At 36.9% G+C, this 20,033-nt stretch overlaps 2 protein-coding genes across 5 annotated transcripts in view; one reads left to right on the forward strand and one right to left on the reverse strand.

The window, feature by feature from the left end:
• The window catches only part of RPS6KA5 (ribosomal protein S6 kinase A5), a 133,367-nt gene that overhangs the window by 79,462 nt on the left and 33,872 nt on the right, over window positions 1-20,033 (reverse strand). The window lies entirely within an intron of this gene.
• C14orf159 (C14orf159 homolog) overlaps window positions 1-20,033 on the forward strand; it is a 40,281-nt gene that overhangs the window by 5,672 nt on the left and 14,576 nt on the right. For 2 of the 4 annotated variants that reach the window (XM_004941866.5, XM_421319.8), the window contains exons 2-5: window positions 13,065-13,176; window positions 16,990-17,143; window positions 17,698-17,896; window positions 19,414-19,564. In XM_004941866.5, the coding sequence (XP_004941923.2) occupies window positions 13,074-13,176; window positions 16,990-17,143; window positions 17,698-17,896; window positions 19,414-19,564 (607 nt within the window). In that variant the 5' untranslated portion in view covers window positions 13,065-13,073. Of the gene's footprint in view, window positions 1-5,703; window positions 6,143-12,623; window positions 12,687-13,064; window positions 13,177-16,989; window positions 17,144-17,697; window positions 17,897-19,413; window positions 19,565-20,033 lie in introns of those variants that run through there. The other 2 variants (XM_040701578.2, XM_004941865.5) reach the window with 2 other exon arrangements.

Consider the following 20,033-nt stretch of genomic DNA (forward strand, 5'->3'; position numbering starts at 1 on the left):
AAAGGACATCAGAATTCCTGTAGGGCAGAACGCCTTTTACATTCCATTTGTAAAATCCTCAAGATTCAAGATTTGTATTTTCTCCAAAGTATTAAACTTCTGTTCACAGAAAAGTCCCTTTAAACAATTTTCCTTCTGTTGTCATTTAGAAAATCTGTCTAAAAGTGAGATTTGGCATCTTCTTGCTTACACCTGTAACATTCAAAGCTACTTTTCTGTTGTGACTGCCTGTTAGTGTACTGATAGGTAACATTATAGCCATATAGGTTACTGACACTGTAAAGAACTCTGAGCTACTGCAGTACCCTAACCTCCTAGCATTTTCCAAGAATCACTGAAGATTTACACTAACACAAAGTCTCTCTCCATTTTCAAAAGAACACGTTCCTATTCAGTCACATTTTGTCACATGAAATCCAACTACATTATTACAGGAGCTCTAGAGTAAGTGATTTGTTTCTTGTTAAACTCAGTGTTGCCTTCCTACAACTCTAGTGGGATGCAGTGGATGATTGCATTTTCAAAATATGAGGTCAAATGAGATGACCCCCACCAATTTTTGGCATTTTATTATCTCTTACTCTGTTTGCAATAAGCAGTGAAGATAGAGTATAACTTGGACTTAACCACTTGTTTTCTGAGCAATATGGATTTGCAGTGTGCCCTTATGTTGTCTTCCCACCAAAACATTTGTTTTGAGCAGGTAGTGAGATGCAGTATTTTCCTAATTTTTTTGGATAATAAATATGTAAAAATGTTCCCCTGTGTGACAGTACTTCTCTTTAAAAAACTGTGTGATTGAAGACTGTGCACAAGTATGAGATATTCATTTGCTTCATACATTAGATAAAAAAATGCTTTCTGATAGCAAGTGCTAACAGAACAGAATTATGAACTGAATTGGATTGGACATGTTCACATGCCCACAGTGTTCACTGCAGTCCTGAAGTGTTATCCTTTGATTATAGGGAGTAGATGAAGGATATCTCTGCAAAAATCATGAATCACAGATGGATTCACAGAATCCCTCCCTTTTGACAAACAGAGTGTTAATCCCTTATTCAATCCTGTGTTTCAGGCCAAACCAGTGTGGTTCATTCTGCAGCCTTTTATGTACTCTTCCTGACGTCAGAGAGCCCAAGAAAAAGTTATCATTCTTCTCAAAGGCAACAGTTGCCTAATCTTTCCTCTGCCTCCTTTTCTCTGTATTCTTGCCCCTCTGTATTCTCGCCCCACCTGCACAACCCCAGGGAAATGGACTTATTCTCCTCCCATCCCCAGAGACTTCCTGCATCCGCTATCGTAGCAACAACATTTGTCTTCAATTGCAGATCCAAGGATGTTATTGTCATAGTTCCAGGTGATTCTGGACATTACCACAGTTTACTTCCTATTAATGCTACTACCTGTCTGAGTTGAAGCTTCACAGTGCATCCGTCCTCTTACTATAGATGAAGCTTTGGGCTACAACAATCTGTTTCAGTCCTGGTTATTTGATTGGTCTGTGGTTTTGTAAACTTAATTCCTGTTGAGATTATTAAAAGTGACAAATAGAGAAATCATGTAGTGTTATTAAAACAGAGCCCTCTCACGAATAACGATAAACCCAAAACATTCAAAGAAAGCCTGGCAATCCATCTTACTTAAAATCCTACTACCACCTGTTAACAGAACATCAGTTGCTTATTGTTGGCCGTTTGCTTGAGAGTGCCTTTCCTCTTGTCTTTCCAGTTTGATTGTTTGTCTTGCATCTAGCTATTAAGCCCATATATTCATGCAATAAATATCTCAGCATTCAAGTTACCTACAACATTCATAAACTATATTCATAAACAAAGAAGCCACACACTTGTTCAAATTTACTTTAAAAATCTAAAGAAATAATTCTAAATCTTATTTTCTGTATGGTATTATATGTCAGACTCTTTTCAACAAAATTTTCTGTCTAGAATTGAAAATATAAGCTTATGATTGTAGTCACAGGACAAAGGTTTAGTGCAGCTAGGAAATTACATCACACTGCAGTAATGGTGAAGAGCTCTAGCTGAAGAGCCCTACCTGTAGACTGGCATTCCTTGGTGCTAAGTAAAAAAGATGTCCCCCAAATTTCCTATTCATGTAATATGATGAAAGCCCTTAAAGCACAACTGAAAACTGGGAAAACTGATTTTTTCACTGAATCTGACAGTTACTGTATAAGGCCAAATATTGAATCTCCATCAAAAGTGCACGTGTTTTAGGAACTAAATGGTCCATCTATAAGCAGAGAATCATAGAATCACCAGGGTTGGAAAAGACCTCCAAGATTATCCAGTCCAACCATCCAGGTATCACAGATATTTCCCACAAAACCATGTCCCTCAGTACAACAACTAAACATTTACTGAACACCTCCAGGGTCAGTGACTCCACCACCTGCCTGGGCAGCCCATTCCAGTGCCTGACCACTCTTTCGTGGGATAAGTCTATATTACAGTTTATTTATAAGAAGGACAATTGAGATCTGTGGGTTCTGAATTCAAGGTGACTGAATTTAGATGCATCTTTGTTAATACTCTTAGTATTTTTAGTATATATAGATCATACCCTAAACAGTGCCTGCTTAATATACTCTGTTTTGCACACTTTCTTTTGTATATTTAGTAACTGTAGAAAAATCATACTATTCCTTGAACATTAAGGTATTCATTTTAAAGTGTATTGAAATAGCAGCCTTGAAATAACTCTCTTTGACTGAGAGCAGTTTGCTTTTATGCAATCAACCGTGAAATGAACGCATACATGCATGTGTTTAAATACTCATACACATATATATGTGTGCATACATACATACATATATATATGCATTCAGACATTTTTCTGTTGAGAGTTTGAAACCAAGTACTGATAGTAGCAGTTTCCTCCTTCAAAAGGTGTGGAAAATATTCTGTAATATTTTCCAGACCAAAGTTGCACCTGCTCAGAATGCTTAGTGATTTTACTTTCCAGTAATTGAAAAGAAAATGCATATTTATTATTTGAATAGGACACCACAGACTTGTTAACTTTTATATATGGAGTCATATTCTCTTATACCTTTTGGTAAAGTAAGTAAAATATGAATATATATAATGTATGGTTCTGCAATACTAATTATAATTTTTATCAGGTGTTTTATCTTGTCCCATACACATGTATTTATAAAAATTATGTAATATATTGCGTATGACTTCTTCTATCTTTACTTTAAATTAACTTTTCTCCCCTGGCATATCTTTTTTTGACTCAAATTTGTGCATAGTGTATGACTTGTTCTCAAAATCTTACATAGATGAAATACAGTACAGCAGATGCTTAAGCACTTCATCTGTCCTTGAACTCAATAGGACTACTTATCGCTATTACTTATATTCACAGAAGTAGTGTAGGTTTGACTGCTTACACTGTAAACTCAGGTACAAGGTTTTATGCATATAACCTTACTCAAAATAAATAAATAAATAATAGTAATAGCTTAAATTTTGTTCTGCCCTCCTTCTATATTAAGTACAGAATCGTGTCTCTATTAAAACACTGAATTTTGGAACTAGAACATAGTAAGAAAAACCCTCTGTAGTTCAGGTCTTTTAAAAATGTAGAACAAGGCTATTGATACGTAAGGCATTTTCAGCCCTTAGTTTCTTACTCTTTGGTAATGAACATCAAAATGATGACATTAACGTCTCTTTCAAGTCAGCTAAGTGATACTGCAGCATTATGAATCATCTCTGTAACACTGAGCTGCTTTTTAAAAGCACAATTTTGTGGTGATAAAAGGTTTGAAGGTGACAAGCCTGCAGATCTTATTCTACTTACCCACAGAACATAGGGAAATCTTCACTTCAGAACCACTTTTCTCCTAGACAGTACTCACCATTGCAGCCATAGAGGATGTCATTCTATGCTTCATCAAGGCTGATTGTGGTGGACAAACACAGTTGCCCAGTGGAAAGATTACATTATATGCAAGTCTTGAATGACTGCTCCAGGTTATGGAGAGAACAACTGGAAGCACAGGGGAAATTTCTGATGCCTGCTCTGCGGTACCAACAAGCTACAAACCTCTTTTCCCATAATCAATGTGGTTACCATTAACTGATAAAACAAGTTAATTCCTGGCTCCTACAGATGAGTGAACAATCGGGCCAGTGTATCAAAACTCATTTGCTAGACTGAACTGCCACATCCTCCAGATTTTCTATCCAACATGACATGTTCTATCCAACTGAAAAGCAGAAGTCCTCACACATTTACTTGCCGTAATTTCATTCTGTCTCTATATAAGTATGGGAAGAAAAGCTACGGATGAGGTTCAGATCTTCATTTGGGTCCCATCACAAGGGACTTTAACTGTGTTATTCAGGATTATAATTAATCATGCAAATTTTTATTCACAAGTTCAAGGATTTATGGGCTCTGTGTGACCGTCTGTCAGTATGTACAAGTATGTAACATCTGTGTTTTCAGAGCTTGGGCGTCATCACAGGGAACAAACTAGCACCCTTTTATTTATGGCAAATGTGGTCATCGTCAGCCTTAGAGGATGTGCTTCATTGCTGGTTCTGCTGCTTATCACAATTATTTTTCATCAGCTGCCCTACTCAATCAGTGTTTGTCAGTCAGGCTATGCACAGGTAGAACGTAAATGTGTCTGCAGGTTCCTGGCTGCACCAAACAGACCATCAAGGGCAGTTTCCAGATCACCGCGGCACACATAGTTAAGAAATAGTACCACAGCTGTCAGGTATGCGCTAATGAAAACATTGAAATGGGGCCACAACTTGTCTGAAAGGTTGTGAAGCCTTTCCAGGTGGGATGGATGCTGCATAACAAAGCTGTCCAGGCATCCTTGATAATGCAAACTGCCATTTAATATGTGGGCAGTGTGGATCCTCCAAGATAAAATGGTATGCACTCCAGGTGCATACCATTTGCCATCACATGGAACAACTGCTGACAGCACTTCCCATACAGTTCCTCCTTGAAGCTGCAATGAGGTATTGTGGCACAGCCTGCCACTGACTGACCTGGTTATCCAAATGATGCTGTTTAAGCCAAGAGTTCCATGTGGGAAGTTATGCTTGGTCCTTTGGGGTTCTTCACAATACTTCTTGGTCTAAGAGTTTAAGGAATCAAGTGAAACAAACAACCTATATCTGTATCTCTCAATCAGAAATATTCATGGAGGCAAATATGTTTATGCTTGGTAGCTTGGTAGAGGTAAAATTAACCAGAGTTTCCCCGGATCTAGCTTACTGAGACTTTTGCATTTCAAAAAGGCTCTCTTTGTGTGAATACCTAGGCTACAGTGATTCCTTTAGTCATCATACCTAAGAAGTTCTTGGTGAGAAACTAGAGATGCAATGACTTCAGAGCTGCCAGTAGACATGTGTGAAATGGCATAATCCTTGGGGTAATACGAACGACCTGTACAGCAGGAGCATAACATTGTTTTGTTTTTTTTGGGGGGAGCATGATATTTCTAGGGTGTGTAGAGAGCAGAACATCACTCACCTACTTACACCTGAATGGAATTCCAAGGAAGGAACAGGCACCCTGTCAGTGCTGTGATCATGCATGACATGACTGGGTGTAACCTAGGTGGTGGCATACTTTGTTATCAAGATAAGCACCTATGACTGCTGCTTTACAAACAAAGCAGTACAAGTCGCTGTACTTTGCCCTATGGACTTCCATTTTCATTCCACGTGAGTAAGACTGGAAGAAAAAATTTCCTCACCTCGGGAATTTTTACCCAGCAAATGCTCACTGCCTTGGTTCCAACATGCAGCATTCTGCTGGTTAGGGGAGAAGCTGGGGTGAAAGGTTGGCATTTATGATCAGTGAGGACAGCCCTTCTGTGTTCTCAAGCTGCCTCAGCACCAGAAGAGTCCTGGATGAAGTACTCTTTACTGGACACAGACTGGAGAATTGTGGAGCAATTTTGAATCTCTTCTGTAGCTCAGTGTAAAATTGGGCATCTGCATTTGAATTCCACCCCCACGTGTTTTTTGTTTGTTTGTTTGTTTGTTTTCCATTTCTTGAAGTTGAATAAGCACTTCATGTCATCTTAAATGAAAACAACCTGTGATAGATCATTTGCTCTCTCTTCTTACCGCAGCTGGTAAGTATTCCTGTGAGCAAAGTCAAAGGCATGAAAGTGGTGTTCTTTAAATCTTGGTAAAGGTTCTTGCCTTCTCATACATGCATGTTTTATCCTGCTAAAGCTGCAGATAAATGTTCCAGTGCTTGTTGGTCTTGTGATTATGTAGGATGATGCGGGAGGTATGAAGGAACTAGATATGATCCAAGGAGTTGGAAGGGTGTATGACGCCATGAGGAGGACATAAAACACCTCTGAGAAGGATATAAAAGCCTAAACAACTCCAATCTTGTGTAGATTGTATCCATGAAGGGGTAGGGCCTGAACTCTAGCCTCTGGAGAACTGTTCTCTAGGGAACAGTTCAGAGCCTTGGCATTTCTCTAGTCTCTGCCCAGATTTTTCCTCATCAGTAACAGTTTATTTTGTTCCAGAGCAGAAGCTAATTGTAAAATAATATAAACATAGTAGAAATCCAAGGGATGAGTGCTGTACAAGTACATACTTGTACACTAACATACAGTGCTGTCTGACATGGCTGCTTTGGAACTGGTGATTGCTTTCTGTTGCTCGTTGTTAATATACTGGGAGAAACTAAACATTGTGTGCCTTTTTTTAGCAAGTAAACAATATTGCATCAAGGATGCATTGATTCTCTTACCAGTTGCTCATCTTGACACAATCTGCAGGATGGTGAGTGTAGGATAACTGCTTTAGGCAGCAGAGAAAACACTAATGGAAGCTCATTTACATTTCTATTTGTGATGCTTATTTAAAGTTCCTAAACTTCAAAGCCAAATACCCCGTGTTTCAAATGTAAAGTTAAATCTTAATTTGCTAGATGAACCACTGTCTGAAAACACACAAAGCATTTCCTCTTTGAAATTACACACAGAACACTTCTGTGCTTTGAAATGATTCAAAGCAGATGAGGAGCAAAAGGATCATTAACGGGTTCTTCAGATAAAGCATTACAAATATAACTGTGAGACCTGTTTGGAAAATGAGATTAAATAAATTTTCAGAGAAGTTTGTGTGCTTTTCACAGAAGTCTTTTGGCAGAATTTCAGATGAGCTTCATAATTAAGCAGCAGGTCTTTTAAAACCATGTTTACATTAAGAAACCTCTGTAACCATATTCATACTAGGGCAAGGCTCAGTACACAAAGGGTTTTCATAGGTTATAATTAGTTTAGGTTACTTTCCATTATGTATCAGCAAAGGCAGCCCATGTGTTGGCTCATGTTTCGAGTGACCCTGCTGTTGCTGTTCCTGCAGCAGTAGCTTCGGGTAAGTTACCTGCATGACAGTGCCTGAAAAACCTACCCAACAGTGTTAAGCAGTGATCTCTGCACTTCTTCAGTCAGTGAGCCTGCACATGCACCCATTCTTGCTATCAAATTTTAAATTGAAAATAGGATAAAAGCTACAGGGAAAATGCAAGATTATATTCCACAAGAGACTTTGGCTATTTACAAGCAAGCCTCTATGCTTTGAAAAATTACTGTATTAAACCATATTCTTATGTATACTGGTACCACTGAAAAAGCAGACCTGTAACATCAGAAACTATTAAAAACTAATTTCCAGTCTTCAGATTGACTCATATGTTACTGCTATGAGCAGCACATTTTACAAGCTGTTGATTCTCAGGTGATTCATTTTCAAAATTACAGAAATACTATATGTATATTTTATTTCATAAATTTTCTTGACAATTGTGAAGGTAAAACTGTCACACTGATGCTTCTGAAGGATATATGAATACAAATATGAATATAATAACACTAAAGGATTAGTTTTTATCTGGAGTAGTTTAGCACAGCTGTATGGACACACCCACTGCATCTCAGAATCGAATCTTTCTGGCGCTTAAATGTTTTTTTCCAATTTTCCTGGGTAATGAGTAATTTACAGCGAGGATCTTGAAAGAATCTGCACTCATATTTAAATATCTGCAAAATCTACAGATTTACTTTCTTATTTTGAAAACTCTAAGGTAATATAAAATCCTTTGCTTAACAGGTTTCCTTTTTCAGGATATCAGAAATGATTATACTTGACAGATTATAAAAATGCTTTATAAACCGTAGTTCAGTCAAGAATTTAGTGTGAAGATACATAACTTTGCAAGGATATTTGATTGTTCTGCTGACAAAATTAGTCAAATGCAATGGAGGAAATAGAAATAAAGCTATGCTTAATGCAAACCTATCATCTGTAATATTAGGAGAGCATACATATATATATCTACATATATATATACACACATATTGATGCTGATACTGAGGTTCAGTGGAGTCTGCATCTTAAAAGTGTACAAAAGCATTAGTGTATTTATTGTGTTGTGTTTTTGTTTTGTTTTTTAATTTATGAAGTTAGATTACATTGTTTCAGAACAAGAATAGGAAAAGTGAGTTTTAAGGATGAAAACAGAGAGAGAGTTTGAGGAGCAGCCAAGAAAGACAGCAAGGATGTAAATTGAAAAGAGCTAGTGAAAGAAGAGAAAGCATTGTAGTTCTGATGTTGCCAGAAGGTGCAGTCAGATAGAGCAAGGAAGCAAGCTCCAGGGGGGTCAGCCCAACTTAGAGTTGTGAGATAGAGGCCTGAGCTCAGGAAGGAAAAGGCCAGGAGGTGCATACAGTGGGGTGGTAGAAGGAGATTACTCTGTCCATCAAACAGGCCAAGTGAAAGATAAGACTACCTCATTATTAAAGCCAATCCATAACTGCATTTTTCTTGCTTCACGTTGGGTTGGAGATTATTTGGCAAAGATATGTGGATGCTGGTAACTTTGTCCAAGTACAGGTGTAGAATATTTAACTCTTACCTTGGTAAACAGTAACTAACTATTGGTGATGGGTGGATGGTTGGACTGGGTGATCCTGTGGGTCTTTTCCAACCTTGGTGATTCTATGATTCTATGCTTCTAACTTTGTTAGTAGATAAGGCTTAAAGTTAAAAACTAATTAATTACTAAGTGATCCGCCAGGGAAGGGTACCCCACTGGAGAACACCAAGTTTTTTAGCAGGATAAAGTAATATGCCTTTTACCTACCATGAATTGTGAGATCCAACGGAAAAAGAGCACATTCCTTACAATGAATGATAAAGATGACTCTAAGAACCAGTTCTACTACACTTAGAACCCATTCTAATGATGTCAAAGATGAGCACCTCATTGCTCACAGTCACCCAGTACCCCACAAGGGTGATAAAACTACATGCAAAAACAGTTACTGGCTTGGTGTTTCTCTTGGCAAGAATTGATCAGAGTTTCTGTATTCAAAAATATTTTTTGAATCTAGCCTTCCCGAAGATCATTTTTTGCCTAGAAAATGGTGCAGTCTGTAAATAAATGGGGCCAAGATAATCAGGTTGTATTTGTCCACCCAACTCCACTGAAGTTGAGTGGTGCTATACAGATTTATACTTAATCATAGAATCACCAAGGTTGGAAAAGACCTCCAAGGTCATCCCATCCAGCCATCCACCTACCACCAGTATTTCCCCACTAGAACATGTCAAATGATATTTTATATTAAACTTCGTAAAGCCACATCCAAGACTTGTTTAGAACTTTCACCAAACCTTTCTGATCATCACTGTGATGGAAAGAAAAGGTTTTTTTTTTTCCTGAATCTGTATATATTTTTAAAAAACAATGTCATTTAAATACAATACTGTTTCCACCTTGCTTGTCGAGATACAGGAGCGCAGCTCAGAATGTGGCAGGGTCCCCACATCAGTAGTGGGTGCCATTTTAATGGCTAAAGACAATAAAGTGTTTTAATAGTCATTCTTTAGGTTCAGTATATAACACTACACATACACATGAAATAGTAAGTTGTGCTTCTAATGCGAAACCATGTTTAAAAAAACATGGTTATTTAAAAGTGATCATGGCACCTCAGCATCCTGGAGAAACACTGCATAGAATGCCCTCAGGCACAACAGTCATTTCATAGGCCCTGTTAGCATCTTAAAGGCTTCTTAACTCTAATCCTGCACCTTCTCTTATCCGTACCAGGATCCATCACATCTCTGTGAGGTACCTGGTACTGTTACTTGAAACTATTTCAGAACAAAATAAAAGGAGTTGAAAAAGCTGGGCCAAGGAACATGTGCTGGTTACTGATTAACAGCCCTACTAGACTATTTAGTTAGTGAGCTATTCACAAGTCCCACAAAGACAGTTTCTCCTTGTTAGACATCCTGATGGGACAAAGTGGAGAAGGTGCTATAAGACCTGAGTAATCATGGTACTTTCCCCTTGTTATCCCAAACAGGCCATGGTCATTTTGTCCTCATGCTCTTTTCCAGGTGGTCTTGGAGATGGTTGAGGAATCTGAACTTAAGCGTGCCCCATAGCATAGGGAAGCAACATACTATGCATAGTATGCAGAAATTAGCCATTCCTGAGGAAGTCAGATAGCAAAAGCTACATTTTTACTGTAAGCATCTGACAGTTTTTATTGTCTCTCCAAGTTCAGTGACAAATAAATAAGCAGAAACAATCTATTACTGACATTATAGAGCAAATACAGTGATCTAAAGTTATAGGTCAAAATTTTATCCTAGAGGAGACTTTCCCTATAGTTTTATAAAATCAACACAGGGACCTCAGTGATCACAAATGGTTGTAAGGTGTGTTTTCTGCCTCATCTGAAATAGGTGAGTCATCCTGCTTTTATACAAAGGTAATTTTTAAATTACTCACTTCCTAACCAGTTCATCAACAATATATCTTGCTGTGTAGCTAGGGGCAGTATTCACAGATTGAAACTACAAGGTCAAGAGTTTCCATAAGGTATTTAGAGCCAGCATTTTGACACTACTGATAGTCATAGTCAAATAGCTTGCTATCCACTTATACCTTTATGAATCTAAAAGTTTTAGGTGCCTAAATGTTTGCTAATAGAATACCATGGGCATCTTGATTTCTGCTACTGTGCATAAATTCTGTGCACTGAGGATCAGGCTTGCCTAACTTCTCACTGGGGAATTTGTGGCAAGATACTGAGCTGAAGACAGCTTTTGTCCCAAACTAGTTTCCTGAACTTCAGACTGTCCTTCAGATCCAAGTAAACTGGTAGTTCTTAAGTTCTTAAGATGTTTTCAAAGATTCTTAGAAACAAAGGATCTCTTGTGTACATCTGGCTGAATGTATAATTCCAGATTGGTGTTAGAAATTCTCTTTGCAGTAAAAATATTACAGGCATTTATGGGCCTGGATCAGAACTCAGCCACATTTCTCTATTCACATTCCTATTATCTTAAAAATATGCACTTGGAATTGTTCACAGTTTTGCAATGAAGACAATTGTTTATTGGCATATAGATTGATATGTAAAAGCAGAGAAGATGGGATGAGTGAGAAAGCAGTAAGCTAGAGTTCAAGAAAAAAGTGCAAGCTTATTTCTTTTGGCTGACAATGTTACGTAAACATTTCAGAATTAAGAATTAAAGATTTTTGAAGTCTAGATACAAAGCTTACTTAACCCAACTTAACCTCTCAGAATTCTGCAAGCTTTGGGAAATATTTTGGACAAACAACCTATGATAAGAATTTAATTTCAGTCAAAATACATCATTGCTCTTTCTTCAAGTTAATTAAGGTATGAGTTACTCAGAGGTACACATTTTCATAATGAAGTGGCTCAAATGCATTCAACCCCACTATGGAGTGAAAACTTCTGCAATCATAGTTACAGTACAAAAAAAAATATGGATCTTTAACAGCAAAGTTAACTTTTGCTGGAAGGTTGTAACATCTCATTGCACATTAATTTACTGTCACCTTTTAAAAAAGTAACACATATTCTATCACAGAATCATAGAATTGCTCAGGTCAGAAAAGATCTTAAAAACCATTAAGTCCAACCCCAACGTAACCATACTACCCTAACTGCAACGACCCTCTGCTAAATCATGTCCCTGAGCAAAAGGGAATCATCGTTGTTGCTTCTCATGACTGACATCAAGAATGGCTTCTCCTGAATTAAAGAAAAACCTGAAGGATAATTCAGTTGCTTGGAGGATAGTTCGGTTTCTTTATCTAATCATATGCTCACTCTAAGTAAACAAACACATTATCTCTGAATCAGATCATGAAAAGCAGCCAAGGTTAAAATCATAAGAAGCCAAATTATTATTTTACTCTGAAATACATTTTACTTCTTCTTTACAGCAGTATGATAAATGCTTTTTAATTCTGGATAGTTTAGGTTAAGATAAAAACATTTCAACTTTAACAATACTGTAGAAATACACATTTTTAATCTCCAGTATACGTCAAAAGAGTAAGATTGTAATTAGGGTACTTATCTCTATTCCTTCTCCAGATTGAATGAAGTGTGACTTAAACCTCTACACGTTTGTTTTCTCAGTGGAACAATAGCCACAGGAGTATTCACTTCTACATAATGAATATTTGAAAAGTATAATAGATGTGAAATACATTAAAATGATATTTTCTGAACGTGGTTCTCTTTTTACCACAAGGTTGCATTGCTAATTGTCTGAAAGCATTTTCAACAGAGAAGTAATATTATAGATTGTAGCTTGGTAAGTTAATCCATTTATATTTTGGCAATTCTAAGAACATAGCAAATTTTGGAAGAGTGAATAGTCCAGAAAACAAAGATTTAACTACAAAGAAAGAAATGTTTCTTACATTGCAGGCTAGCAAAACATGGCTTTTTATCCAGAATATTAATGTGCACATCTCTGGCAAATTTATTGAAAGATTCACTTCGCATTTAATCAGAAAATGTTAATGAAGTAACCTTCTAACTTTGATTTGCCTGTTGGGTTATAAGCAGGAATTTCTGAGTGATAATAATCTTTGTCTGGGGCATGAGGAGGAAATTGAAATCAAGTTCTCCAGCAATTTAAAATGTTTAAAAAAGTTTTTAAATATGTAACTAACATCTTTCTGTTAAGGCTGAACAGATGCTTTTGACTGGAGGTTTGAAATCTCTCCTTCCACATGCACGAAGAAGAATAATTCATTGCAACAGACTTCGTATTAGTAATATCTCTGGAATGGCAGAAGGTAAGGCGACCTAACAGCTCTGTGTGGAGACAGATTCTGTTTTGGATTCATAGCAATAGTTTTACATATATTTTTTCTTTTCCTGTTCACAATGTTTACAAAGGAAAGTAGGATTCTCAAAAGCAATGAAGTAAATGAGAAGAAATGTCAAGTTGACTTACATTCTTAACTTGCTTGGATGTTTTTAAAATCACATTATATCTACCTGACATTGTGTTCTTAAATCACAAAGCTTTATTACAGAAAATGTATCATCCTACACATGTAAAGTACTTGAACAAGTATACTCTTGGACAAGTATATAAAACACAAGTTTTCAAAGCTGTAGTATATTCTTCAGCACTTTGTTATGTCAGTGAGAACTTATGGATGCAGAAAATATCTGAAAAAAACTAAATCTGGCTTTCCTTACACACATTATCAACACATTTATTAGGTCACATAATGCATTCATCACAGACCTTGCTTTACTTAGCGCATTTACTTAGATGCACGGTCACAGAAGCGTTTTTCTGCTTCATTTGTTGCACTATACTTCTAAAGCAACTATTTCTCATTGCCTTCACTGTCATCCACAGAATAAACTAAAAACTCTTTCAAAATTTCTCTGAACTGAGGCAACAGTGTGTTGAACTCATGCCTTAATTGATCAGCATGTCCAGCTTAACTAACACTGTTCAGGAATATATTCCTAATGATGGATACATAATGCAAGTATATACTTCAGCCGATACGAGAAGTGAAAAATACCTTTTCATTATTAAAAAAAGTAAGGATAGTTATCAGGAGGAAGAATAAAGTTATCTAAGAGTTGGTAAAAAAAAAAAAAAAGCTTCCTGACTTTAGAGTATTCCTGGAAATTGCCTACAGATTCTGTCTGACAGAAGTGAATAGCATTTCAAATTCAGTTCTCTTCAAGTTGAATTCACTGACTAAAGCCATAATTTTAAGAATCTGTGAATGTAATCAGCACAGTAGAAAGTGCCTGTAGATTTCACATGGGCAGTAGGGAATGAGGCTGTAGGGTAACTAAAAGTAGTCTTTTATTCTGTGGTATATTTAGTATGTTTATTTAACAAAAACAAATTTCTGTATTTAGCAAGAAGCTATTTCTGTATTTAGTAACTTCTGTTAGTAATAAAATGAATTTTTGTGCTGAATAGTCCCAAAGGAGCAGTTCGTGGCCGTGTTCAGTATGCAAATACATGCTTGCCTCAGTTTAAGCCTTACTTTTACATTTTTCCATCAGGAACAGCGTTTTATCTTTTGGTTTCTTGGTTAGCTTTGGTTAAAAGTAGGATTTGGCTGATTTCTACAGGTTTTAAAGAAGATCATTGATTTCAACTGCCTCTTGGATGACAGACTACCATAGTCTATAGGAAAGTGGGAGCTTCTGCACAGCCTCTTACTTGTCTGTCTGCTGTCTGACACAGTAATAACTTCCCAAGACACACTGATACACATTGCAAAAAGTATGAATGTCTTTAGAACCAGTTGCATGCAAGTAGTCAGCAACTTTTTAAGTCAAAGTTGATTCTAAGTGAAGAAAGTGTACCAGTTCTGTTCATTTTGTGAATTTTGATATATTTTTTTTATCTGTGTATTTTTTTTTAACTAGAAATAGTAGCAATGCCCAAGATTCAGTGTGAGAGGCAACAGATTATTCATGAGCTGTAATTCTGTCCGTTTAACTGCAGCTCAATGTAGAATTCCATACCAAGTCAGACATGTCCAACCCACAGCCCACAGCTGGCTTGGCACAGCTTGCACTACGGCCTCCCCCTCCCCCATGCCATCATGGCAGCAGCTCTGGCCCAGATGCACACCCATAGGACAGATAGGTACTTTTTTTTCAAGACAAATAGTATGGCACTACACTTAATTTGTAAGGAAATAGTGTCAGTTTTCAAAGATTACAATTTGAAAAGACATTATCTGCAAAAACATGCTGCCAGGTTTGATGCATATCAACGAACGCTTCATAAAGACAAAATAACAGAACTGAAAACAGGCCTGTCATCTCAACAAAATCTTTTCTAAAAAGTTAAAACTCAAAGGGACTCTGTTATAAAAGCGATTACATGGTAGCAAATCTGATTGGGGGGGGGGAGAAAATACCGTATACTGATGTTGAGTTTGTTTAGCAATGCATGGAAAGTATGGCAGATACAACACGTCCTGATAAAAACCAGATTTTTCTACAATCAGTTTGTATCTCCAGGCTGCAGCCAGGCAAACTGAAGAAATAGGAAAATCTATCAAAAGAACTTTGAGGGGTAAAGCTGCTAATTTTGAATGTTATGCTTTGACAATAGATGAAAGTACCGATGCTACATATATGGCTCAACCTGCCATTTTCATTGGAGGTACTGATGATGAATATAATGTCACTGAAGAAATGGCTTCTTTTGTACCATTAAAAGACACAACTAAATCTCTTGATTTGTATGAAGCAGTAAAAATTACACTAAAGTGATTTTCTTCAACCCTTGTCAACATATCTGGTATCGCTGCTGATGGTGCCCCAGCAATGGTTGCTTAAAGAGTGACTTCAAAAATTAACATGATACAATTGCCACTGGCAGATCATGTTTGATGAAATATCACTGCATTGAACATCAAGAAAATTTATGTGTGAAAGCTTTAAAAATGGATTATGTCATGCAAATCATCATCAAAGCTCTAAATTTCATGAAGTCCAATGGGTTGGATCATCATCAGTTCCAGGAGTCCCTTAAATGTACAAATGCTGATTATGAGGTCATCATTTACTTTTTCTGAATGAAGGTGGCTAAGTCAGGATAAAAATGCTAAAAAGATTTCATGATTTGTGAAATGAAATCAAGTCATTTATGGAATCAAAAGGAAAACTTGTGCCAGAAATTGAGGATGAAAAATGGCTCACAGATTTATCATTTTTGGTGGATTTAAATGAGTTAAACATGCATCTTCTCAAGGTGAAAATCAACTTATCTGTGCTATCTGTTATCATCTTATCTGTTTCAAACCATAATGGAGCTCAAAATGAAATTTAACTTATGGTGAGCTCAGGTTACAGCAAATAATTTCATGTATTTTGATGTGTTGGATTAACACAGGCCTGTGAAAAGAAAGAATATGCACCCTTGCTTTCAGTTGCAATAAATGAATTTGATAATAGATTTCAAGATTTCCAGAAAAAGCCTCATTTTTTTAATATATATCTGAGATTCCATTTTCAGTTGAAATAAATGCATTATTTGCACATTTTCAAACATTTGTAGAGTTGCAATCAGACATTCAACTCAAAGAAGAATTTGATGAATGTCTAGTAAAGAGACACAATATGACCTGCCTTAGCAGAAAAAAATACCCCATGCTTTACAATCATGCCTTATTCATGTCATTGCCTTTTGGCAGCATGTACGTTTGTGAGCCACTGATCTTAAGGATGAAGCACAGGAGGAGTAATATTTTACCAAAAATCTCTGAGCAGCACCTTGAGAGCTCACTGAGAATTGCAACCACTTTCACTGAACAAGACACTGATGGATTAGATTCATGAAAACAAGGTCAAATATCCCACTAGTTTTATGTTTTTGTTGCTGTTTTTTACATTTTAATAAAAAATAAGTTTTGTTACTTATATACATTAACTCTATTACATATTTTCTGACAATTTCTCTTCACTAAACCCAGGCAAGCCAAAAGGTTGGACAACCACACTGTAAGAATTGGGCTGCATGTGGACGCTGTACCAGAAGTTTACTGTTTTAGGGGCCACAGTTTGCAGCTTGGCATTAAATTCTACATTGAACAATTTCACAATTCCAGGCTATAAACAGGCCAGTGTGGTGATTCTGCACAAGTCCCTGGCTGATGACTTCGAGAAGTTCTGCCACGCAAACAGTGGAGCACTGCCACTGCTGTACAGAAGTAAACCAGGGGAATGGAAGTGTCCTTCTCTGAGTAGTGATTCTGATACCAGGTAAATACAGACTGACTCTATCTGTCAAAGTTCTGCAGCGAGTGCTGATGGTGATTAGGAAAAATCAGTGTTTCAGAGAATAACCTGCCTGTGCTTGTATACATTTTAAATGAGTTTATTTTCTTGGAGTTACACCTTTAAGTGAAAACTGTGTGTGAATATTACAGGATAGAATCAGCCTGATCGTTCTGTTCATGAGAAATATATTACCATAATTATCAGTACTGCACGTATTTCTCTAAAGCAAAAGGGAACTTCTATGAAATTTCTTACAATTCTGCAGTCTGAGAAGAATTAAATTGTAATGTTTTGCCTCTCTTTTGTTTAGTATTAACACAGGCGTAGTGGCTATATGATATTTCTGAGGGTCTCCTGTTGCAAATACTATTTTTTTTTCCCCACCGTTTCTCAGAAAGAAATGAAATGGATAAAGTAAGCTATATCTTGTGGCTTGATAGTGTCTTAAAGTGAGCAATTTAATAATAATTTTTAATAAGTTTTGTCATACGTATTTTCACAAAATATGATAAAGCTGTGACAACTTATTTCACTAGAACTGACTGCCTGCAGTACAGAAAGTATGAGCACGGAGCTTTTACTGGATCTCTAAGAAGTCTAAAGGATTATTCTGAACAGCTGAAGGACATGGTGGCTTTCTATTTAGGCTGCAGCTCTAATTTTGAGAAAGTACTCCAAGCTGCTGGCATTCCTGTAAGAAATATTGAACAGAAATGTAACATAAGTATGTATAAGGTAAGGATGCACAGACAGACGTCTTCTTTGCTATAACCTTTTCATTATTTGTCCATATTCATATTATGTGCCTACACTGATCCCTCAGAATCGGAAATTTTTCAACTCCGCACAGTAGCTTTAGTCAGATACCAGTGCTGAGTGCATGAAAATATGAGATAAAATATGCCCAGCAGCAGATCAGTGCTTTTCTCAACTTCTTACAAGGCTGAATATGTATTTTATTCTTTTTCAGTGTCAGTTTTTTCTCCCTGTGTGCCACGGCAGCCATTTCATTTGAATTTAGTCCTAGTTTCCTTCTCAGTTTCAACTGATGACCCATGTACTGTCGCCGCTCAACTTTAATGCATGTCCCACTCTCTACACTATTTCTAGTTAGCAGCAATATTATGTGTTATGAACCATCATAGCCACAGTTTGTTCTGCAAGTATGACGTTCACGTGTTGGATTTTTCCTATGGCTGTAGAGCCTTTATACTGCACAGGTGGTAGGAATCCAGGCCTCTGGGACAGTTGTTCCTGAAAAATGTCTACCATAGCATGAAAACTGTAAGAAAGTATATATAGTGAAGATTTAACTGCTGGCAGAATTCCTAGTATAATTCTGACTCTAGTGGGTAGACTCTTTAATATTAAGAACACTTTCAAATACGTCTGAATGCCTTTTTCACACAGCTAGTGTGCTGTTCTAGTAAATGAATGTTATCATTTGGCCGTCTTTTACTGTACTGCTGGTCAAACTGAAGGAGCAGATATGCTTCATGTGAGACCTTTACCCAAGCTTAAAGAAAAAAGAATACCACTACGTATTTGCTTTTAACATTTTAGAATTAGGAGAATATCACTGCTTATAGCACGAAAATAGTGTGAAGAACTAGATAGTGCATTTACTCAGTGACAGGTGTAATTGTTATCAAAAAATTAACAAACATTTTATACGCAGCTGTTGCTGCCTATATCTCTCACTTATATTCAAATGCAATGTTATATATCAGAAAATTACTTCTAACAACCTTGGCTGCTTTATTCCTGAATAGAAAAGGTGTTGCGGCATCCCAGTGAATAAGGATGATGAATTCCACAGATCTTCCCTAGAGGCACAAAAGACTTCTTTTATGCGAAGAACTGACACACTGGTTCTGCAGTAAAGGACTGCCAGTTAGCAGTCCTGACCCTCACGTGTTATTGAACATCATAGTTTCTCTGAATTCCAGTAGAGAGAATAGATTCAAACCAAATTGACTTGTCACTATGATACTTTGTTAGTTTTTCACTTTCCGTATAGGATGTACAAAATGATTTTCTGGCAATATTCTGAATATGCAGAGCTCATCCTGTATGTTGCGTACAGCAAAAAACACGTGGCATAGAGCATTTAGTGGTCTATATGGAGAAGCTTAAGGATGGTAGATCTCACTTCTGAATCTTAAAAGAAAGAATTTTTTTTTTCAAAGGATTTGAAATGAATATTATTTGGCTTATTTCCTCTAATACTTTTGGTTCTTTTTAACTGCCAGACAGCTGTACCATGCTACAGTATTTCTAATTTTTGCTGCAACTTAGTTGTGGCAATGAGACCAATTCCTGAGAGCAAATTGGAAGCAGCTGTGCTAGCAACATCTGAATTAAAAGAAGCTCCTGGAGCACCAATTCACATGGGTAACCCTGGTCAGTACTTTCCATATTTCATTCCCTGTGGGCTTTATTATCAATTAAAAAATAAAAATAAAAGTGATGGAGGGGAAGCCATGGGAAGTGTTAGGACTAAAATACCTGCCCCACTATATTGTTATCTTTTGATTATTTTAGTGGCTACAAACCTCAATTAGAGGAGAAAAAGAAAAAGAAAAGGTAGTTTTTGACTGAGTGCAATACATGGAATTCTTGAACAATGGCAGCTACATATCAAGAGTGCTTTTGGTAAAAAGTGTAGTTGAATTTTTCTAAAATGTATGCAGTTTCATTTATATTTGAATGCTTTCTTGTTGCCAGGGATTCCAGAGACAGGGTAGAAAAGAGATTGATGGCACGGGGAGAAGTATGGGTGGATGTGTGTGAATGACAGGAATTTGTCAGTCAGTGGGCTCATGAGCTGCATACACAGCCAGATCGCATTGCATGGCATGGAAAGTGATGC

Source organism: Gallus gallus, chromosome 5, assembly GCF_016699485.2.
Source record: "Gallus gallus isolate bGalGal1 chromosome 5, bGalGal1.mat.broiler.GRCg7b, whole genome shotgun sequence".
NCBI classification, from domain to species: domain Eukaryota; kingdom Metazoa; phylum Chordata; class Aves; order Galliformes; family Phasianidae; genus Gallus; species Gallus gallus.